Genomic DNA, 18,185 nt, shown 5'->3' with positions numbered 1-18,185 from the left:
TTCCCTTTAGTCAAAAGATGCCTTTGAATGCCACGTTTCCTGGCTAGCTGGATGACCAAGCTGTGGAGCATCTGAGAACAAGCCAGGCAGACCAGCCTGCTTTTGGCAGAGGTTGATGGAGGTTGTTTGGAGCAATTGAGAGAACTCACCCACACTTAGCTCTGCCGTCAGCCCTGGAGTAACCTCCCTCTACCCTGTTTTATAATTGAGGTCAGAGCCCTAACTATACAGATGCCTGTTCCCTTTTAAAACACAAAAAAACTGACAAATGGGCACACTTGGGGCTGGAGTTGTGAATTTGCCTTTCCAAAGGGTTGGTTACAGGATTGTTTAAAATGGAGCGGATCCCCAGGTGTGGTGGTGCAGTGGGGGTCACACCCAGGTTTCCTGGGTGCAGGCTGACTCCTGGAATCCTTACAAAGGTCAGTCTACCTGAAAGTAGAGAAGAGCTTAGGAACCATGGCCCTCCAGCCCCTCCCGCCCCTCCCTGCCTATCCTTAGTGAAGTCTTTGTATTCTGAGATGAGAAGCATAGCTTTGAAGTAAAGGATCCTAATTCTGAGACTTTGAGGCCAGGAGAGCAGTTGAATTGGCTCTGCTTGCTGTGTGAAAATTTATCATTCATCCATTCAGTAACCCTCCAAGAGGGTACAATAAAGACCCAGCACGGAAAAAGTGAACACTATCCCTCCTCTCACAAGGCTGGTGATCCAAAACTCCTTCTGGGGTTCAAGGATCTTGACCAGGGGGACATTGCTATTCACTCACAGGCCTGCCTGGCCTAGAGCTTGGATGGCTTTTGCACCAGAGGGGATCAGGTGCTCCTGCTTCCAGAAACTCAGTTCCCAGAAGCACTGAGCTCCTGGGTGTGTGCCAAGCCAATATGAAAGGTCCTAGTGAGGATTTTAATTAATACTGGTTAATTACCAGGCGGAGCTTAACCATCCCAAGTGCCTTTCAGTTCCCAAGCCTACAGTGAGTTGCTTTCTGATGGGGCCCGGCAAAGAGGAGGACTCTGTCTTATGTCCACTGGGCCTTTGGTCAGTGCCTAGGTTGTGGCATGGACATCCTAGGAAGGTCTCCACCTTTTTCTATTCCCTTCCAGTCTGGTGTGGGTGAAGGGGACAATTTGGGAAATAGACGGGCCCCTTCAGTTTGCCTATGTCCCCTGCGGAGGGGCAAAAACAGCAATGCCTTGTATTCTGCTCAATATCATCAAGCAGTGCTGGCCCAGGACCCAGGGTGGAGTGTGGGGAGAGAAAGCGTGTGCAGATCCAGTCCTGAGAATCTGGTGGGAGTGCTCAGGAGGAAGAACGGGCCCAGAGGTCATTCCTGCTGTGGGCCTTATGCCCTTTTCCCAGGGTGCATGCTTGGCTTCGTGAGCTCTCCCAGGCTTCTTTCTCTGTCTGTGGCTCTCAAATTCCTATAGCATTGGAACTCCTACCTACCTACAAGGCATTCACCATCTGACATCTTACAGACCTCCTGCCAGACTTCTGAGGGTCTTACAGTCATTCCACCATTCCACTCAGTGGCCAGGGTGATCCTGACTCTCACTGTCCATTATGCTCGGAAGGCTTTCCTCCAGATCTTCCTGTGGTAGGATCCTACCCAGGCCTCAAAGTCAACTTGATGTCACCCCCTACAGTGGGTCCTCTTGCTCGCCACCACAGCCAGAAACACACTGAGGAGGTAATGTGTGTTTCTGCGTCTGGCTCTGGACTGTGTCCCTGACGTCTACTGAGTGCTGGCAAACAGGAGGCTCTTAGCGTGTGTTGAAAGAAGAAATGAAAGGCCGTCGTGACTAGGTAAGAGGCACGACTCCGCTTAACGGGTGCACCATTCACACTCCGGCTCCCGCATCGTGGACCGGCCCGAGCAGGCGGGCAGCTGAGAGGCGCACGCGCACTGAGGGCCGGCGCTCGGCGGGGGCGCGCACGCCCGCGGCCGCGTGCGTCACAACCCGGGCCCCTGCCCCGCCCGTCCCGCCTGCCCGCTCGTCGGTCCCCGCGGCGGCGGCGGCGGCGGCGGCGGCGGCTGCCCTGTGACCGCGGCGGCAGCACCAGGCCGGCCGAACTTGCGTAGGGTCGTGCGGGCCAGAAACTCAGAGCCGGCCAAAGGGCGGCGCGGCGCGGCGCAAGGAAGGCCCGAGCAGGGTCGCGCGTGAGGAGACCTCGCGGGCGCCGGGCGAGAGGCCGGCGTGAGGGGGCGCGGAGGCAGGGGCCGCCGGCTGCCGGGACCCGCCTGTCCTCGCGTCCGCCGCCGGCATGAGCCACATCCAGATCCCACGGGGGCTCACGGAGCTGCTGCAGGGCTACACCGTGGAGGTGCTGCGGAGGCAGCCTCCCGACCTTGTCGAGTTCGCGGTGGACTACTTCACCCGCCTGCGCGAGGCCCGCGCCCAAGCCTCCGGCTCGCCCGCCACCCCTCCTTCCGGCGCCCAGCGCCCAGAGCCCGGCCCTGGCCTTGTCGCCGACGCGAGCGCGGACAGCGAGACCGAGGAGGACGAGGACTTGGACGGTAGGCGGCGGGCTGGGCCGAGGCTCGCGGTGGGGGGGATGGAGGGAGCGGGGCAGGGGGTCTTTAGAGAGCTAGGTGGGGCTGCGGGTGCGTGCGGGGGGGTGCAAGCCCCAAACCGCGGGCCGGGACCTTGGAGTTCCCCAGCGGAGCGTGTCGGGGCTCCCGGAGCCGCCGGGTGATCCCAGCGTGCGCCACTTCCAGTTTGAGCTCCGCGGGGCCCCGAGCCCGGGAGCGCACCGAGTGAGTTGTCAGATTCAGCCTCCAAGGAAACGTGCGCGCTTTCGGCCCGCGTGGTGGCGCGGACCGCCCGGCCCGAGCAGAACCCCGCCTCTGCCCGAGCCCCTTCGTCGGGTTTTGTGCTGAAGACAAGAACGTGCACCAACTCGTGTTTAATAACCAGGACGGTAACTACGTTTGGAAATAATTCATTTTGTGAAAAGTTATTGGGGAAGAACTTTAAGCAGAGAGAAAAGATGAAATGAACCCAGAGATGTCATCACCCACGTTGAGCAGTTCAAATATCTGTCACATATGTTCCATCTATACCTTTTTCCCTTTAGCTGAAGTTTTTTTTTTTTTTTTTTTTTTAAAAAAAGAAATCCCTGTTAGGTCATTTCACTCCTGCATGCTTGCGTATGCATTTCTTAAAATATAGACCCTGGGAATATACATAGTTTTTAATTTGACTAAACGGTTGAATCAGATTTGGTGAGTGTAAACATTAACTGCCTTGTTTAGCATATGGGGTGTAGGAAAGAAGACAAGTATCGCTTGCTACATCTGATTTAAGCAAGGTTGTCAAAAAGCAATTTCATATTGGTTGCTTCAACCTAGTCTTTGTCAACTTAACAATAGAATTATGCTACTTTCGTACAGCCCGAATTTAACAAAACAGTGAAAACATTTGAGAGACAAAATTAGAGACAATGTTATTAGATCATACTGAAGAAAACCAACTAGTTCTGAGTTGAATCCACATTAAGTCATGGTGGCAAGCATGCTAACGAGTGGAAATTGCTCTTCTGTGTTTCCCCTTACTTATTGCACATTAAATTATGGTTTTTCAGCTTCAACCTGGAAATCAGAAATTATTTCCCAAAATCTCTGCCACAGATTTGTTTTGTGGTCTAAGACAAGTTGTCGTACCTGTTTGATTTCAGATTTACTTATCTTTAAATGGGGACTGTGACAACACTCTCCCAGAGATAACTGTTTTTAAAAGCTTTATTTTAGGAGAGACTCCTATGTTTATTTTCCCTGTCATATCTATAAATCACAAAGCTGTAATTTGCTTGGCAACAATTTTTTATTAGTCTGTTTCTTTTTTTAAAATTTATTTTTTAATTATAGTTGACAATACAATATTATGTTAATTTCAAGTGTACAATATATAGTGAGTATATATTTATATACCTACGAAGTCCACCCCAATAAGTCTAGTACCCATCTGACAGCACGCATAGTTATTACAATATTATTGACTATATTCTCTATGCTATACTTTATATCCCGTGACTATTTTTATAACTGGCAATCTGTACTTCTTAATCCCTTTCACTTTTTTCACCCATTTCCCCAAACTCTGTCTCATCTGGCGACAACCAATTGTGGCAGTTTTTATTTATAAAAAAACAGTGTTGTAGAAATTAATCCCAGATGAGTAAAAATGAAGTTTATGAATTTTGTGTTATGTCTTCACTCGTTATTTCTGATATTTTTTTCAAAATTGAGTTGACTTAAATCTTTGTAACCCTGTGCTTTATTTTACTGGCGTTTACATGCTTTTTGTTTATATCTCTTAAGCGGCTGTGCTATGTATAATTATAGAAATCAACACAAAGCCAACTTCTGTTTACAGATAATAGACTAAAACGTTGCACACAGTGAGATAATGTTTCACACTCATAAGGATGGCTATTATGAAAAACCAGAAAATAGCAAGTGTTGGGTGAGGATATAGAGAAGTTGGAACCCTTGCTCATGGCTGGTGGGAATGTAAAATGGTCTGACTGCTGTGTAAAAGAGTTTGGTGTATCCTCAGTAAGTTAAACAGAATTACCATATGTTCAAGCAGTTCCACTGCTATGTATATATATCCCGCAGGAATAGAAAAACGCAGAGTCCAGCAGATACTTATTTGCCAACGTTTATTGCAGCATTATTAACTATAACCAAAAGGTAGAAACAACCCAAGTGTTCTGTCAACTGATGAATGGATAAACTAAGTGTGGTATATACATACAGTGGAATACTATTCATCCTTAAAAAGGAATGAAATTCTGATACATGCTACAGTGTGGATGAACCTTGAAAACATTATGCTTGTGCAATATGTTAGATACGAAAGGACAAACATTGTAGGATTCTGCTTATATAGTCTAGGGATACCTAGAATAGGCAAATTCATAGAGACAGAAAGTAGAAAGAGGTTACTAGGGGCTGGGAAAGCAATAATAGGGAGTTATTGTTTAATGAGTGCAGAATTTCTGTTTGGGCTGATGAAAAAGTTCTGAAATTGGATAGAGGTGATTGTTGCACAACACTGAATGTCATGTCATGAATAGGAACATTAAATAATGCTTATTATCTAATTTCTAATTAGAAATTAGAAACGGGATATGTCGTGTTAGAACTGTAAATAGCAAGGAGACTTTGCTTTAGTAAGGTCCTGTTTGGCTAACCGTCAATTCATTTTATAAAATTGTATGTTATTGGAAACACCTGAAAAAGTAGCTCTTGTTCGTTTGTTTTATCAATAGTTTTGAAATCAAACAGCACACCAATTATGAAGTGTTATAGTGGGCATTTAACTCTGGGGAAAGCCTGAAGAGTTCAGATTTATTAATAAATAACTATCCTCATAAGAACAATAAGTTAACATTCAGACTTAATTCACTTATGTAATCATCATAAAACATTTATACTTGTGGATCTTCCAGCATTTTAACAGCTTTATGGAGATGTAATTCATGTGCCGTATAATTCACCTGTTTAAACTATGTAATTTGGTGGTTTTCGTATACTCATGGATATGTGCAACCACCATCACAATCAATTTTAGAACATTTTCATCACCCCATAGAAAACACTTTGATCATCACCTGCCAACAGCCTCATTCCCTTCAGTCAAAGGCAACCACTAACGTACTTTCCGTGTATAGATTTGCCTAACCTGGCCATTTCATAAAAATGGAATCAGACAATATATGGTCTTTTGCTCCTGAGGTTTTCAAAGTTTGTCAGTGTTGTAGCATATGTTAGTATTTCATTTCCTTTTAATTGATGATACTATTCCATTTATGTGTGTATCACATTTTGTTTATCCATTCTTCAGTTGATGGACATTTAGGTTGTTTCCACTTTTTGATATTATGAATAATGATGCTGTGAACATTCATCTGTGCAAGTTTTTGTGTGGACATATATTTTCATTTCTCTTTGGTATATACCTAGGAGTAAAATTGTTGGGCCATGTGGTAACTCCATATTTAACCTTTTGAGGAACTGCCAGACTGTTTTCCAAAAGTGGCTGTACCATTTTATACTCCAACCAGCAGTGTTTTGAGGGTTCTGATTCCTCCACGTCCTCGTCAACACTTACCTTTTTTATTATAGCCAACCGGCGGATGGGAAATAGTACCTCATTATAGTTTTGCTTTGGAGTTCCCTAATGATGTTGAGCATCTTTTCATGTGTTTGTTGGTCATTGTGTATCTTCTTTGGAGAACTGTCTATTCAAGTTCTTTGTTTTTTAATTGGGCTATCTTTTCATTATTGAGTTGTAAGCGTACTTTATATACTATAAACAAGTTCTTTATCAGATATATGATTTACAAACATTTTCTCATCCAGTGGGTTGTCTTTTCATTTTTTGATACTGTCTTTTAAGCAGAAAAGTTTTTAATTTTCGTGACATCCAATATATTATGTTTTTATTTTGGTCTGTGCCTTAGGTGTCATACTTAAGAAACCATTGCCAAATCCAAGGTCCTGAAGATTGACTTCTCTGTTTTCTTCTTAGAGTTTTATAGTTTTAGCTCTTAGTTTTAGGCTATTGGTAAACTTTAAATTATTTATTGTGTAAGGTGTGAGGTACTTTATATTTTGGATGTGGATACCCAGTTGTTACAGCACCATTTATTGAAAAGACTGCTCTTTCCTCATTTAATTGGCTTGGTACTCTAGTTAAAAATCGATTGACTGTAAATTTGAGCTTTTATTTCTAACTCTCAATTCTATTTCATTGATCTATAAATATCTGTCCATATGCCACTACTATATTGTCTTGATTACTTTAGATTATAGCAGTTTTGGAATCAGGAAGCTTGAGTTCTCCAACTTTGTTGTTTTTCAAAATTATTTTGGCTATTTTGGGTCCCTAGAATTTCCATATAAATTTCCATAAGAATTTTAGGATTAGCTTGTCAAATTTTGCATAGAAGCCAACTGGGATTTTCCTGGGGTTACATTGAATTTGTAGATTACTCTGGAGAGTATTGCCATTTTAACAGTGTTAATAAATCTTCTGCTCTAGGAATATGTGATTCCTTTCCATTTATTTAGACCTTTTTAAATTTCTAAATTAAAGAACAATTATGTTTTGTAGTTTTAGAGTGTAGGTTTTGAACTTTTTTTGTAAATTTATTCTTTAGTAATTTATTCCTTTTGTTGCTATTGTAAAGGGAATCGTTTACTTAATTTCATTTTCAGATTGCTTATTACAAAGTGTATAAGAATTTCATTAGTTTTTTAATATTGATCTTGTATCTTACAACCTTACTGAACTTGTTTATCAGTTCTAATAGTTCTTTAATGGATTCCTTAGGATTTTTCCCCAGCATTTTTTACTGCATGTAGGATTTGGTTCACACTGCATTAGCAGAACGTATTTAGGAATTGCTTAATAATAATATTCCTGCAGGTCGCATATATATAAAACATAGGAGTTGGTCCATACTGCATTAGTAGAAGTTATTTGGGAATCGTTTAATAATATTCCTGCAGTTCACATATCTGGATATCTCAGCAAGATTTTTGACACTGTTGAACAACCCCTGTTGAAACTCCCGCCTTGGTATCTGTGTCTTCATTCCTCTGGCTCTCCATCGACTACTTGGCCCCCTCTCTGCCCTTTAAATGCCGGTTAATGATCCCCAGAATTTAGTTTACCTTTTCTCCCTCAGTGAGCAACTCTCTTCTGGAGCATTTTTTACAGCTTTGAACATGAACCTTCAGAATCAAAACTGTGAGTCAAAACTTTCTCTGCTGAGGCACACCTATTTATGCTCATCTTGCCGACTGGTCATCTCTCATTTGTCTCTCAAACTCATCATGCTTAAAATCAGTGTCATTAGCTTGCCTGTTGCACTGCTCTGTTTCCACTAACTCCTTAAGCAGGAAACCCAGGAGTCAGTCACTTTCTCTTTCTGTCTCTGTCTGTCTGTCTCTCTGTATATGTGTCTCTTGCCTCTCCCATCTTTTCCTTTCCCACAGTCTCTGCCTTGGGTTTGGCTTTTATTGCTTCTCAGTTGGACCCAGCTGAGCGTCTGTGGGTCACTCACTCATCATTCCTTCACCCCATCCATTCTCTATGCCTTTCTTTTTTTTTCTCTCCTTTTAAAAATTGTGGTAAAATATACATAATGTAAAATTTGCATTTTAACTATTTTGAAGTGTACGATTCAGTGGCATTAAATACATTCACAGTGCTGACAATCACCTTTTTAGTTAAGTAAACAAATCCTAAATGTGCAGCTTGATTGTTTACGAAACAGTCCTATCAACTAGGATACACAGGAGATATATCAGCTGGAGGAGACCAGTTTCTTCACATCATGGGCATGCATTTTACATATTGTAACCATAAATACAGTTCTACACTAAGGATAGCTAGCATGTATTAACCCTTTATTTTGTACTAGTATTTAGTGGTTTATATGTATTTATCGAATCTTTCTGATCCTCTAAGATAAGAATTATAATTATCTCCATTTTACAGATGAAGATATTGAGGCTTAGAGAGTACCCAACATCATATAATAGGCAGGATTTGACTCTAGGGTGGAGTTACTGCCATCATGTTGTTCATATTATTTCATGCCCGAATTGCCTTTTTTTCATGCCCCTTGCGTTATTCTTTATTTTTTACAAAAACAAAACAAAAACCAAACTGTAAGCATGTTACGGAGCAAGGGATGGCTGCCAGATGCACATAGAAGCCAATACTTTTGCACCAGCTTTTGAGAAAAAAGAGCATTTATTTGCGAGTTTGGCTGGCAAGGAGACAAAAGGCAAGGCTCAAATCTGCCTCCCCCATCCAGGGTTTGTGACAGGATTGTAAGGCGTTTCAGCACTGGACCATTTGCATTTCTCTAATGACTAATGGACCCTTTGCTTCTGAAAGGGTTTTGGTCAGGTCCCAGTCGTGTCCCAGTCATTTGTTTCCGTGGCAGGAGCAGTTAATGGTTCACAAGTGTTACTTGTGAGTGGCGTTCATGAGTGTTACTCGTAAGTGGGGTAAAATTCGATTCTGGGTCTTGTTAGAAACAGGATAGAACCAGAGCTAGTTCTGCATTTACAAGCATTTAAAAATTATAGCAATTATAAAGAATTTTTTATTGTAGAATATACATAAAATTCACTTTTCCATTTTAAAGTATACTCTTCATTTCTCTTGGCTATATACCTCGGAATGGAATTGCTGGGTCATATGGTAATTCTGTGTTTAAGTTTTTGGGAAACTGCAAGACTGTTTTTCCAAAATGGCTACACAATTTTACATTCCCACCAAGAATTGTGAGTGTTCCAATTTCTCCACATCCTCTCTAACCCTCATTATTGTCTTTAAAAAAATTATATTTTTGGGGGGGAGGGGAGTTTGGCTCCATAGTGTAGTGGTTAGCACGCCCGCCTTACATGCAGATGGTCCTGGGTTCATTTGCACCCCAGGTGGAGCCACGTGCCAGGCCCCCCGAGTACATCAGGTGCTCCAGGCCCCGGGTGCACACCAGGAGTGAGCGTATGGAAGGAGATGCCCTGCCTTCAGAGATCCAATTCTTAGGGGGAAATGGCCACATCCATAGGTCAGGGGTGGAAGTTGTGACGGGGAGGAGGGAATTAAAGAAGGAAAAAAAAAAATTCTTTTTGAATGAAATTTACATAATATAAAATTCCTAATTTTCAAGTGAATAGTTCAGTGGCATTTAGTACATTCACAGTGTTGTACAGCAATCAGTTCTATCTATCTATAAAACATTTCTATCATTCCAGAGTAAAGCTCCTCACCCATCAAGGAGTTTCTCCCCCTATCTTCTTTCCCCTCTCCCCATCTCTGGCAGCCACCAGTCTGCATTCTGTGCCTCTGAATTTACCTTTTCTGGCAAATGGAGTCATACAATATGTGATCTTTTGATTCTAGCTTCTTTCACTTAGCATAATGTGTTCAAGGTGTATCTCTAATGTAGCATTACCAGAACTTCATTCTTTTTTATTGCTGAGTAATATTCCATTGTTTGTGTATACCACAATTTGTTTATCCATTAATTAGTTGATAGACATTTGGGCCATTTCCACCATTGGCTATTGTGAATAGTGCTGCTATTAACATACCTGTGCATTTACTTGTTTGAGTACTTGTTTTTAATTCTTTTGGGTTACATGCCTGTGAGTGGGATTGTGGGGTCATATCGCATTTCTATGTTTAGCTTTTTGAAGAGATACCAAACTGTTTTCCACAGTGGCTTAACCATTTTACCTTGTCAAAGTACTTGGATTTCAGTTTCCGCATCCTTGCCCACACTTGTCTTTTTTATTATAGCTATCATATTGGGTGTGGTTTGGTATCTTATTATGGTCTTCACTTGCATGTCTCTAATGAATGATAATAAACATCTTTTCGTGTACTTGTTGTCCATTCATATATCTTTGAAGAAGTGTTATCCAGGTCTTTTGTCCATTTTTTAATTGGGTTATCTGTCTTCTTGTTGAGTTGTAGGAGTTTTTTATGTATTTTGGATACCGTCCCTTACTGATATGTGATTTGCAAATATTTTCTCCCATTTCGTTAGTTGTCTTTTTGCCTTTTTACATTCTTAAAGCACCCAAGTTTTAGATGTTTTTTGTTGTTGTTGCTACTGTGCTTTGGGTATAATACCAGGTCTGCTTTTTCTTCATCTCTACCCTAGCTCTCCTCTTTTGCTTGGACAGCCACAGAAGTTTCTTATCTTAGATGCTTTGCTCTCTCCAGTCCACACAGTCCTACAAGACTTGGTTCCTGTTTTTCTCTTTACCTTCTCTTTCTAGCCCTACCCCTCCTTTCCTACTGAGCTTGTTTCTACTACACTTGTCAGGCTCTCTCCCCAAATAGTCTGATTGCCGTTGACCCTTCCTGAATCTATCTTCCCTGGCTCTGACCAGCTGGCTTTTCTCCTTTAGATCTCAGCTTTAGAGAGAGTTTTTCAGATTGCCTTGCCCAGAGTGGGTCCCTTTGTTGGGGCTCAGTAGCATCCCAAGTGGTTACTTTAGAGCTCTAGTAATGACCTAGAATTCTCATTTGTTTTTTGTTATTTTTCTCTCAATAGAACAGAAGCTCTGTGAGGATGGGAGGAGATTTCTGTCTTCTCTGTTTTGTCTCCAGTGCTTCGCACTCAGCCTGACCCATAGTGGATACTTCAAAATCTCCTGTTGAGTAAATGAGCGAATGAATGATCGAGGAGCTGATTTTGGAGATTGCTATATCACGGGGTATGCTGTGGGAGCACAGAAATGAGAGCTAAGGAATGAGGTTGGTCAGTGGTGTTGGAAGCAATGGAGAGGGCAGGGCAGGTAGAACAGTGTTGAAGTGGTTGGACCCAGTGTTGATTCAGAGATAGAGGCACCAGTGGTGTTGTGGAAGAGGATTGTAGTCAGTGGGTCAGGGAGTGAGTGTGTGTGAGTGTGTGTGTGTGTGTGTGTGTGTAGGTAGCTGTAGAAGATTCAAGCAAGGAATGGGGAGTACATTTTGAAGACGTGAAGAATGTACCCGGTGGTAGCTTAAAGAGGTGGTAGGTGTGAGGGGATATTTTTCGTTTTGCTTGCTAAGATGGAGTCATGTTCATGTGGCAAGGAAGAGGAGCCAGTGGAGAGGTAGCTGCTGATGGATCAAGGTGAGTGGGTTCAAACAGAGGGAAAAAGTGGGGACGTTGCATGTTCAGAAACTGGAAAGAAATGTTGTTTGTCTTAGCAGTTATTTGATTTAAAGGGTAATTTAAGGTTTTACTTTTTTATGCCCTTGATTCAAGGCTTTGTCTTTTACTTACTTGAATCTGATAAATGTGAATGTTTAAGTTCAGGGAAAATTCTCTCTTTAAAACAGGTTATTGATTTTTCTGGCTATCTGACTGTTGGCTGTTTTGAATGCCATGGATGTATGAAAGAGAAGCAAATGCATTTTTTTTAAAGGTTTGTATAATTTAGACCTTTTAGAGGGGTTTCTTTTTGAAATATATCAACTACTCCATACAGAATCTTTTATCTAGAAATGGAGGAAAAGGAAGCCAATTGGAACCTCTTTTGAATCTTAACACTCGTCAGTATCTGATGAGAAATGATGAGCTATTTCTGGATGATTTTATTGGAATTTTTCATTTGGTGCTCTTATAAATGTCTTAGTTACTTTCTTGAAAAAAATGAAAATAATTAAAAGACCACTGTTGTGATGAAAAAATATCAGAAACAATTGTAATAATCACTGATTTTATGTTATGGTTTGTAGAGATAGCCAGATTTTTAAAATCAACAGTTAAGTGAGCTAGTTATCCTTGGATTGGTTTTATGATGGAGATACTTAATCGTGAATGTAGAAGACTTCCTTCTTTTTCTTTAGCTCACTTCTGATACTGTTAAAATATTTTTGATATAGTGAAAAAGAATGATGTCCTTCAGTGATCTGCTCACAAACTGTTTTTATTTATAGAAAAGAGCAAGATAGTGTCTAGTTAGAAAAGTGAGTTAATACAGTACTGTGAATCACACACTGCTTCTCTCCTCTTTGGGAAAGACTGTTTTAAGTCCTATTTTCATCACATCATGATTATCAGGTCTGTGACTTTGGTGAGGCTCCTGGGGCCTGACTACCCCAGGGGGCACTCCTCAGCTTTCCTGGGTCAAGAATGTGGAGTTGCTGCTCCTTAGGGATCCTGTTTTCCACTTGTGCAGCTAAAACGTATGCAGCCTTCTTCCAAGATTTTACTGCTGGATGGCAGTACAACTTAAAACCCTCCTGCCTTTTTTGGTTATAAGAATGCATTGTATTGAAGAAATAATTTTCCAAACACAAGAGAGAAAGGTGGGCTCTGTATGGTGGCCTTACTTAAGGAAATACGATTATTACAAGAAATTAGAGGACACTTATTCACAGAACACAAAAGATTCACTCTAGTGGTAATACAAAAACCAAGCTTTACTAATGTATTGTCGGTAACGTACAGGCAGCATTTGAAATCTTCTCATTTGAAGAACCAAATGCATTTGGGGCCATCAGCACAATATGTGGGCAGGGACAGGCTGGACATGTTTGACCATTCCGGAGACTGTGTGAGGAGCTTGTTTTCATTGTCTGTGACACAGAATAGCCTTAGCTTATAGCTTTGTTGAAGGTTGAGAGCTTATTTCAAGATTAAATGTTTGCTTAGTAAAAATGGATCAAGACTTCCTATTCAAATAAAAAAATAATATGGGAATTATTTTGTTCATTAAGAGTCCTTTTGTAATAATTTTAGATTATATGTCTCCAGGAATGAAAATAGGTGTTGGCACAGCAGTTTATTTATTCTTTTGTCTCTAAAAACATATGGTCTGCTAGATCTGTTCTTGTATATTGTGTTTTCACAATGCATTTTTCTCTTGTAATTTTTCCTGTTTAGTGTAAAATTTAGTGTATGACTCTTTGGAATGAAAAAAAGGGTAGGAGTGTACATAGACTGGTAACTAAAACTTTTAGTTTATATTATTTCTTTTGCATTTGAGGTTCCATTTAAGTGAATCTAAAAATAGATGGCTTGAGTTTTTCTCAGTCCAAGCCATGATATCTGGGAATTTGTCAGCAACAGTTTTGAGATGTGATACTCAGAAGATATATATGAAGACGGTGACTAATAATGTAGAAATTTGAGTTTGAGTTGAAAATAAAGAATTTTTAGATAGACCATTGGCTGGAGAATTATTGTACAGTTTGCAATGTTATAATTAAGCACTTTTATTTTTTGAGGCAGCCAATATTTTTAAAGAAAAGTAAAATTAAGGGTTTGCTTCATGTTGTATACAGACATGTTATTCCCTTTTGTGATGTTCTTGAAGATTCTTTTGGGAAAGATTATTGAGGCTTTCTTGTATGATGATTCCATGATCATTAGCAGGGCAGGTGATTTGTTTTGCCATTGCCAGACCAAGTGTCCAGTGCTCAGCTAATGGGTTGATTTCTTAAGAAAGAAGCCACATCTGGTTGGTGATGCCCCAGGGTTTTTTCCTAGAGATCATTAAATAATTTTCAGATTACAGTTAATTTTAATGTATACCAAAGTTTTAAAATGTGTGTAATCTAGTAGATAAGTAGTATCTGAAATGCTAATAAATAAGAATAGGATTTAGTGCCCCTAAAATGAGTGGCCATCAGTGGTCTTGGATATCTTTTTTTGTTTCTCTTTATTTTTGTAAATTGGCTAGGGAGTTTTAACAGTTTGTTTTTGTTGCATAATAAAGAATGCGTCTGGCCTTTGTCCCAGATTTCTGGCACAGAGCTTCTAAAACTGTTAGAATTTCCCAAGTGATAGGAGTGTTTTCGTTATTCATAAACCCCTTGGATCACTCCTATGTTAATGAGATGATTCTGGATGGGGCTTGGTCTCCAGAAAGACCAACCATGTGATTAGAGGGTGGAGCTTTGAGCCAGTCTGACCTTTAGGGAAAGGAGGGAGGTTGGTCCATGTGGTCCATGATTCAATCAATCATGCCTATAGAATGAAACCTCAATAAAAACTGAGCACCGACGGTTGGTGGAGCTTGAGCTTCCTGGTTGGTGAACACTTTTATGTACCAGGAGAGTGATGTGCCCTGATTCCACAAGGAGAGAGCATAAAAACTCTCCTTAGGACTCTTCCAGACCTTGCTCTATGTGTATATTCATTTGACTAGTACTAATTTGTATCCTTTATAATAAAACAGTAATTGTCAGTATAGTGCTTTACAGAGTTCTGTGAGTTGTTCTAGCAAATCAAAGCTAAGGAGTTTTAGGAACCTCTGAATTTGTAGCCAGTTGATTAGAAATGTTGGTGTCCTGGGGACCCCCAAAGTGCAGCTGGCATCTGAAGTAAGGTCAGCCTTGTTGGGGACCATGTCTTTTAACTGCGGAGTTGGACGCTACTCTGGGTGATTAGCATCAGAATTATATTGAAGTACACTGGTTGGTGTCAGAATAGTTTTATATTCTTATAATTGTGCTTAAATTGATGGCCAAGTGTGAGTTGATGAGAGGAGCACTATTGAGGTCACCAAAAAGGAGACCTGAGATGGCTTTTAGTCTTTTCCAGACTGGGTAATAGGAAATCATTCATTCAGTCCATTTATGTTTAGTGCCTGTCTGGTCCAAGGTCTGTACTAGACAAAAGTGGCAGGAAAGTCCCCATCTCTATTCCTTAGCTTTTAGTGTGATGTAGTAGACACCTGGGATTTTTGTGTGCTATGATAGAGAAGGAGTGCTCAGCTCTTCGAATGGCGCTTTCTTTGAGTCTCGGGTGTTGGAGGTGGATTGGAAATGGATCTTTTAGGCGGTGATTACTTTAGGAGCAGAGAAATGTCATACATACTACTGTCATGGTGGCCAAGGGTTGTGGATAGCAATGGTTGTTTCAGAATAAGTGTGTATACTGCCTGGATGTATGTGTTGGGTCAGTGCTTTGCAAAGGGTGGATAGATAAACTACCAGTATCAGAGTCACCCTGTCCTCTGTTTTCACCCTGCCATCTCAGAAATGCTGGTTTTCTTTTCTACCTTTTTATGTTGGAAAATGTCAGTTATTGACAATAGTAAAAGAATAGCACGGTAAACCCCCATCTACCCTGCACCCAGCTTCATTAACTTCCGGCCAGTGATAGATGGCAACAGGCTCTGATTTATAGTGTTTCCCCATTTCCCTTAGGGAGTATTTGCCCATTCATTTACCACGCCATTTCAACCTACCAACACAATTTCACTGAACAAGAAATTAAGAAAAGTTTCTCAAAATCAGTTCTCCTGACCTGGTGTGAGTTGGTCCCAGCTCTTGAATCAATTTCACTCAAACTACCCTCCTTTGAGACTGTTAAAAAAAAAAATTCCAGAAATAATTTTACTCATAAGTATTTAATTTATATATCTTAGGACTAGTTTTAAAAATATACCCACAAACCTTTTATTACATCGAGATAATTAACTGTAATTCCATAGTATCAAGTGTTCAATCTATATTCAAACTTCTCCATTCACCTCCAGATAAGGTCCATAGGTTACATTCGGTTACTTTATCTCTTAAGTTACAATCTCTCTCTCCACCCTCCTCCCCTCCCCCTCCCCCTTCCCTTCCCTCCCTCCCTCCACCCTTCTCCTTCCCTCTTTCTCCTCCCTCCGTCCCTCCTTCTCTGTCCACCCCCCCCCCCCCCCGTTCCTTTGAGACTATTTGTAGAAGAAATTTTTTGTAGATTTTTTTCACACACTGGGTTTGCTGATTGCCTCTCATGATGTTTGTATCACAGTTCCTCTGTCCTCTGTTTTTCCTTAAATTCATGATTCTCAAAGCGAGGTTCTAAGATCAGAAACATCAGCATCAACATGAGAAATTTGTTAGAAATACAGATTCACTCAAGGCCTGTCGAATCAGAAACTCTGAGGAAGGGTCACTGCAGTCTGTGTTGTAACTAGTCCTCCAGAGGAGTCCGCTACGCCCTCACTTTGAGAAGCACTGCAGCGTGAGCCTGGTCAGCTTCAGATTTGTCCCCACTGTTTCCACCAGCTATTTCATAGCCGTTGATGTGTTTTCCATTAGAATCCATGTAAAGCTGACTGATGTCCCATTTATGATGCTGGTGATCATGCTGATTTTGCCTACACTATATCCATTAATTCACTGGGGTCACAAATGGCATTGTTCTAATTTTATCATTTCTTCTTCATGCATAAGCTGGAATACTTTTGTAAAGAAAATCTTCCCTTCATTAACCCTTAGGTTACTCTGTAAAATAGTTTATTCAGGAAAGACAGGTTAAATGCTTTAGTCTTTTATATACCTGTTTCCAGAATAATAATTTGGTTCACTAGCATCCTCCAAAGATGACCAGTTAAGTCTTTAAAAAATCAGTATACATTCAAGGATTTAACTGTATTTGATTGTTTTAGTCCTTTGCCATTTTATTCTCATGTTATCCCATCTCTGTGTAGTAGGAACCTCTTCAGGTTTCCACCTAATTCATTGTGACATGATCCTTGGAGTCTTTTATGCATCCTTGATTTCTGGTAAAAGATTTTCCAATTTTGTTACATTTTTGGCTTCAGACCAGGAATCAGCAATTTCTTCAAAAAGCCCTGTTTCCCTTTAGGCAAATATAGTAGAGACCACAATCTGGAAAGTAGGGGTGCTCATAGCTCCTGGGGTTAGTCATATTTACAATTTAAGTTCACCACTATAGTGTTTTTACTCAATGTATATTCTTTCTCTAATGCCAGAAAGTCTCAGTATTCTTTAACACCATTATTTATCCCATAATGCACACATAATAGTCTCAGAATCATGAGACTAACAGTATTTCTTTCTTTCTTTAAAAAATTTTTTTTGTAAGTGTTTGAGCCAAAACTGAAGACATATGCTGGGAAGCAAGATCTCAAATGCCCCTGAACAGTATGATTTCTGAAAACTAAGTTTTTCTTGAGTTCTTGTTATCTTTAGTATATGCCACACTAGGTTGTTCAGTCAAGTCCCTTGAAATAGTTCTCTGTGTGCTTCTCTTCTCAATTCAATATAGAGGTAATTAGGTTTATATTTTGGGGATTGCTTTTTCAAATTTACTAATTATGTAAAATATTTACATAGTTTCGAAGTCAGATCTACAAAATAAGATCTATTCAGAGAAGTCTGAATTTCTACCCTTGTAGCCTCCACTTGATTTCCTCCCTCCCTTCCCTATAGCAACGATTTTCAGCCTTGGAAGCTTTTAATAGGAAATTCTGCTTAGACCCTGCATCCGAGCAATTCACATTTGCGAGACTAATGGAGGAGAGTGAAATCCAAGTGAAATCACTATTTTTTTTTTTACAAGTTTCTAGGCGATTCTCGTGGATAGCCAAAGTTAAGAACTGATGTTTAACTTTTTTTTTTTTAAATGATAAGTCATTTTGTTTAAAACACACATATGCACACAGATGGGACACATGTCTTTCAGTTTCTTCCTCTCATTCTTAAACACGGGCCGTGTGCCATAGCACTCTTCACTGAACATGACCTGGGGAGCAGCTGTGACACATGGTGCGTTTAGCACGCCCTCAGGTTATCTTGCCACCTACTGCAGCTGGAGAATGTCGTTGTGATAGGTGTGATAGGACTTCAAAAAAGAAAAGCTATAATCAAGTAATTTTTCTTCCAAATACGTTTTTGAAATACGAAAG

At 40.7% G+C, this 18,185-nt stretch overlaps 1 protein-coding gene across 1 annotated transcript in view; it reads left to right on the top strand.

Moving 5' to 3' along the window:
- Positions 1 to 1,985: 1,985 nt before the first annotated feature.
- PRKAR2A (protein kinase cAMP-dependent type II regulatory subunit alpha) overlaps positions 1,986 to 18,185 on the top strand; it is a 72,774-nt gene continuing 56,574 nt past the window's right edge. Inside the window, exon 1 of the mRNA XM_016149877.2 lies at positions 1,986 to 2,519. Within this exon, the coding sequence (XP_016005363.1) occupies positions 2,267 to 2,519 (253 nt within the window). The 5' untranslated portion in view covers positions 1,986 to 2,266. The remainder of the gene's footprint in view (positions 2,520 to 18,185) is intronic.

Source organism: Rousettus aegyptiacus, unplaced genomic scaffold, assembly GCF_014176215.1.
Source record: "Rousettus aegyptiacus isolate mRouAeg1 unplaced genomic scaffold, mRouAeg1.p scaffold_m13_p_4, whole genome shotgun sequence".
Lineage (NCBI taxonomy): Eukaryota > Metazoa > Chordata > Mammalia > Chiroptera > Pteropodidae > Rousettus > Rousettus aegyptiacus.
Note: the sequence above shows the minus strand (reverse complement) of the source record. Positions and strands in the feature narration are given on the sequence as shown.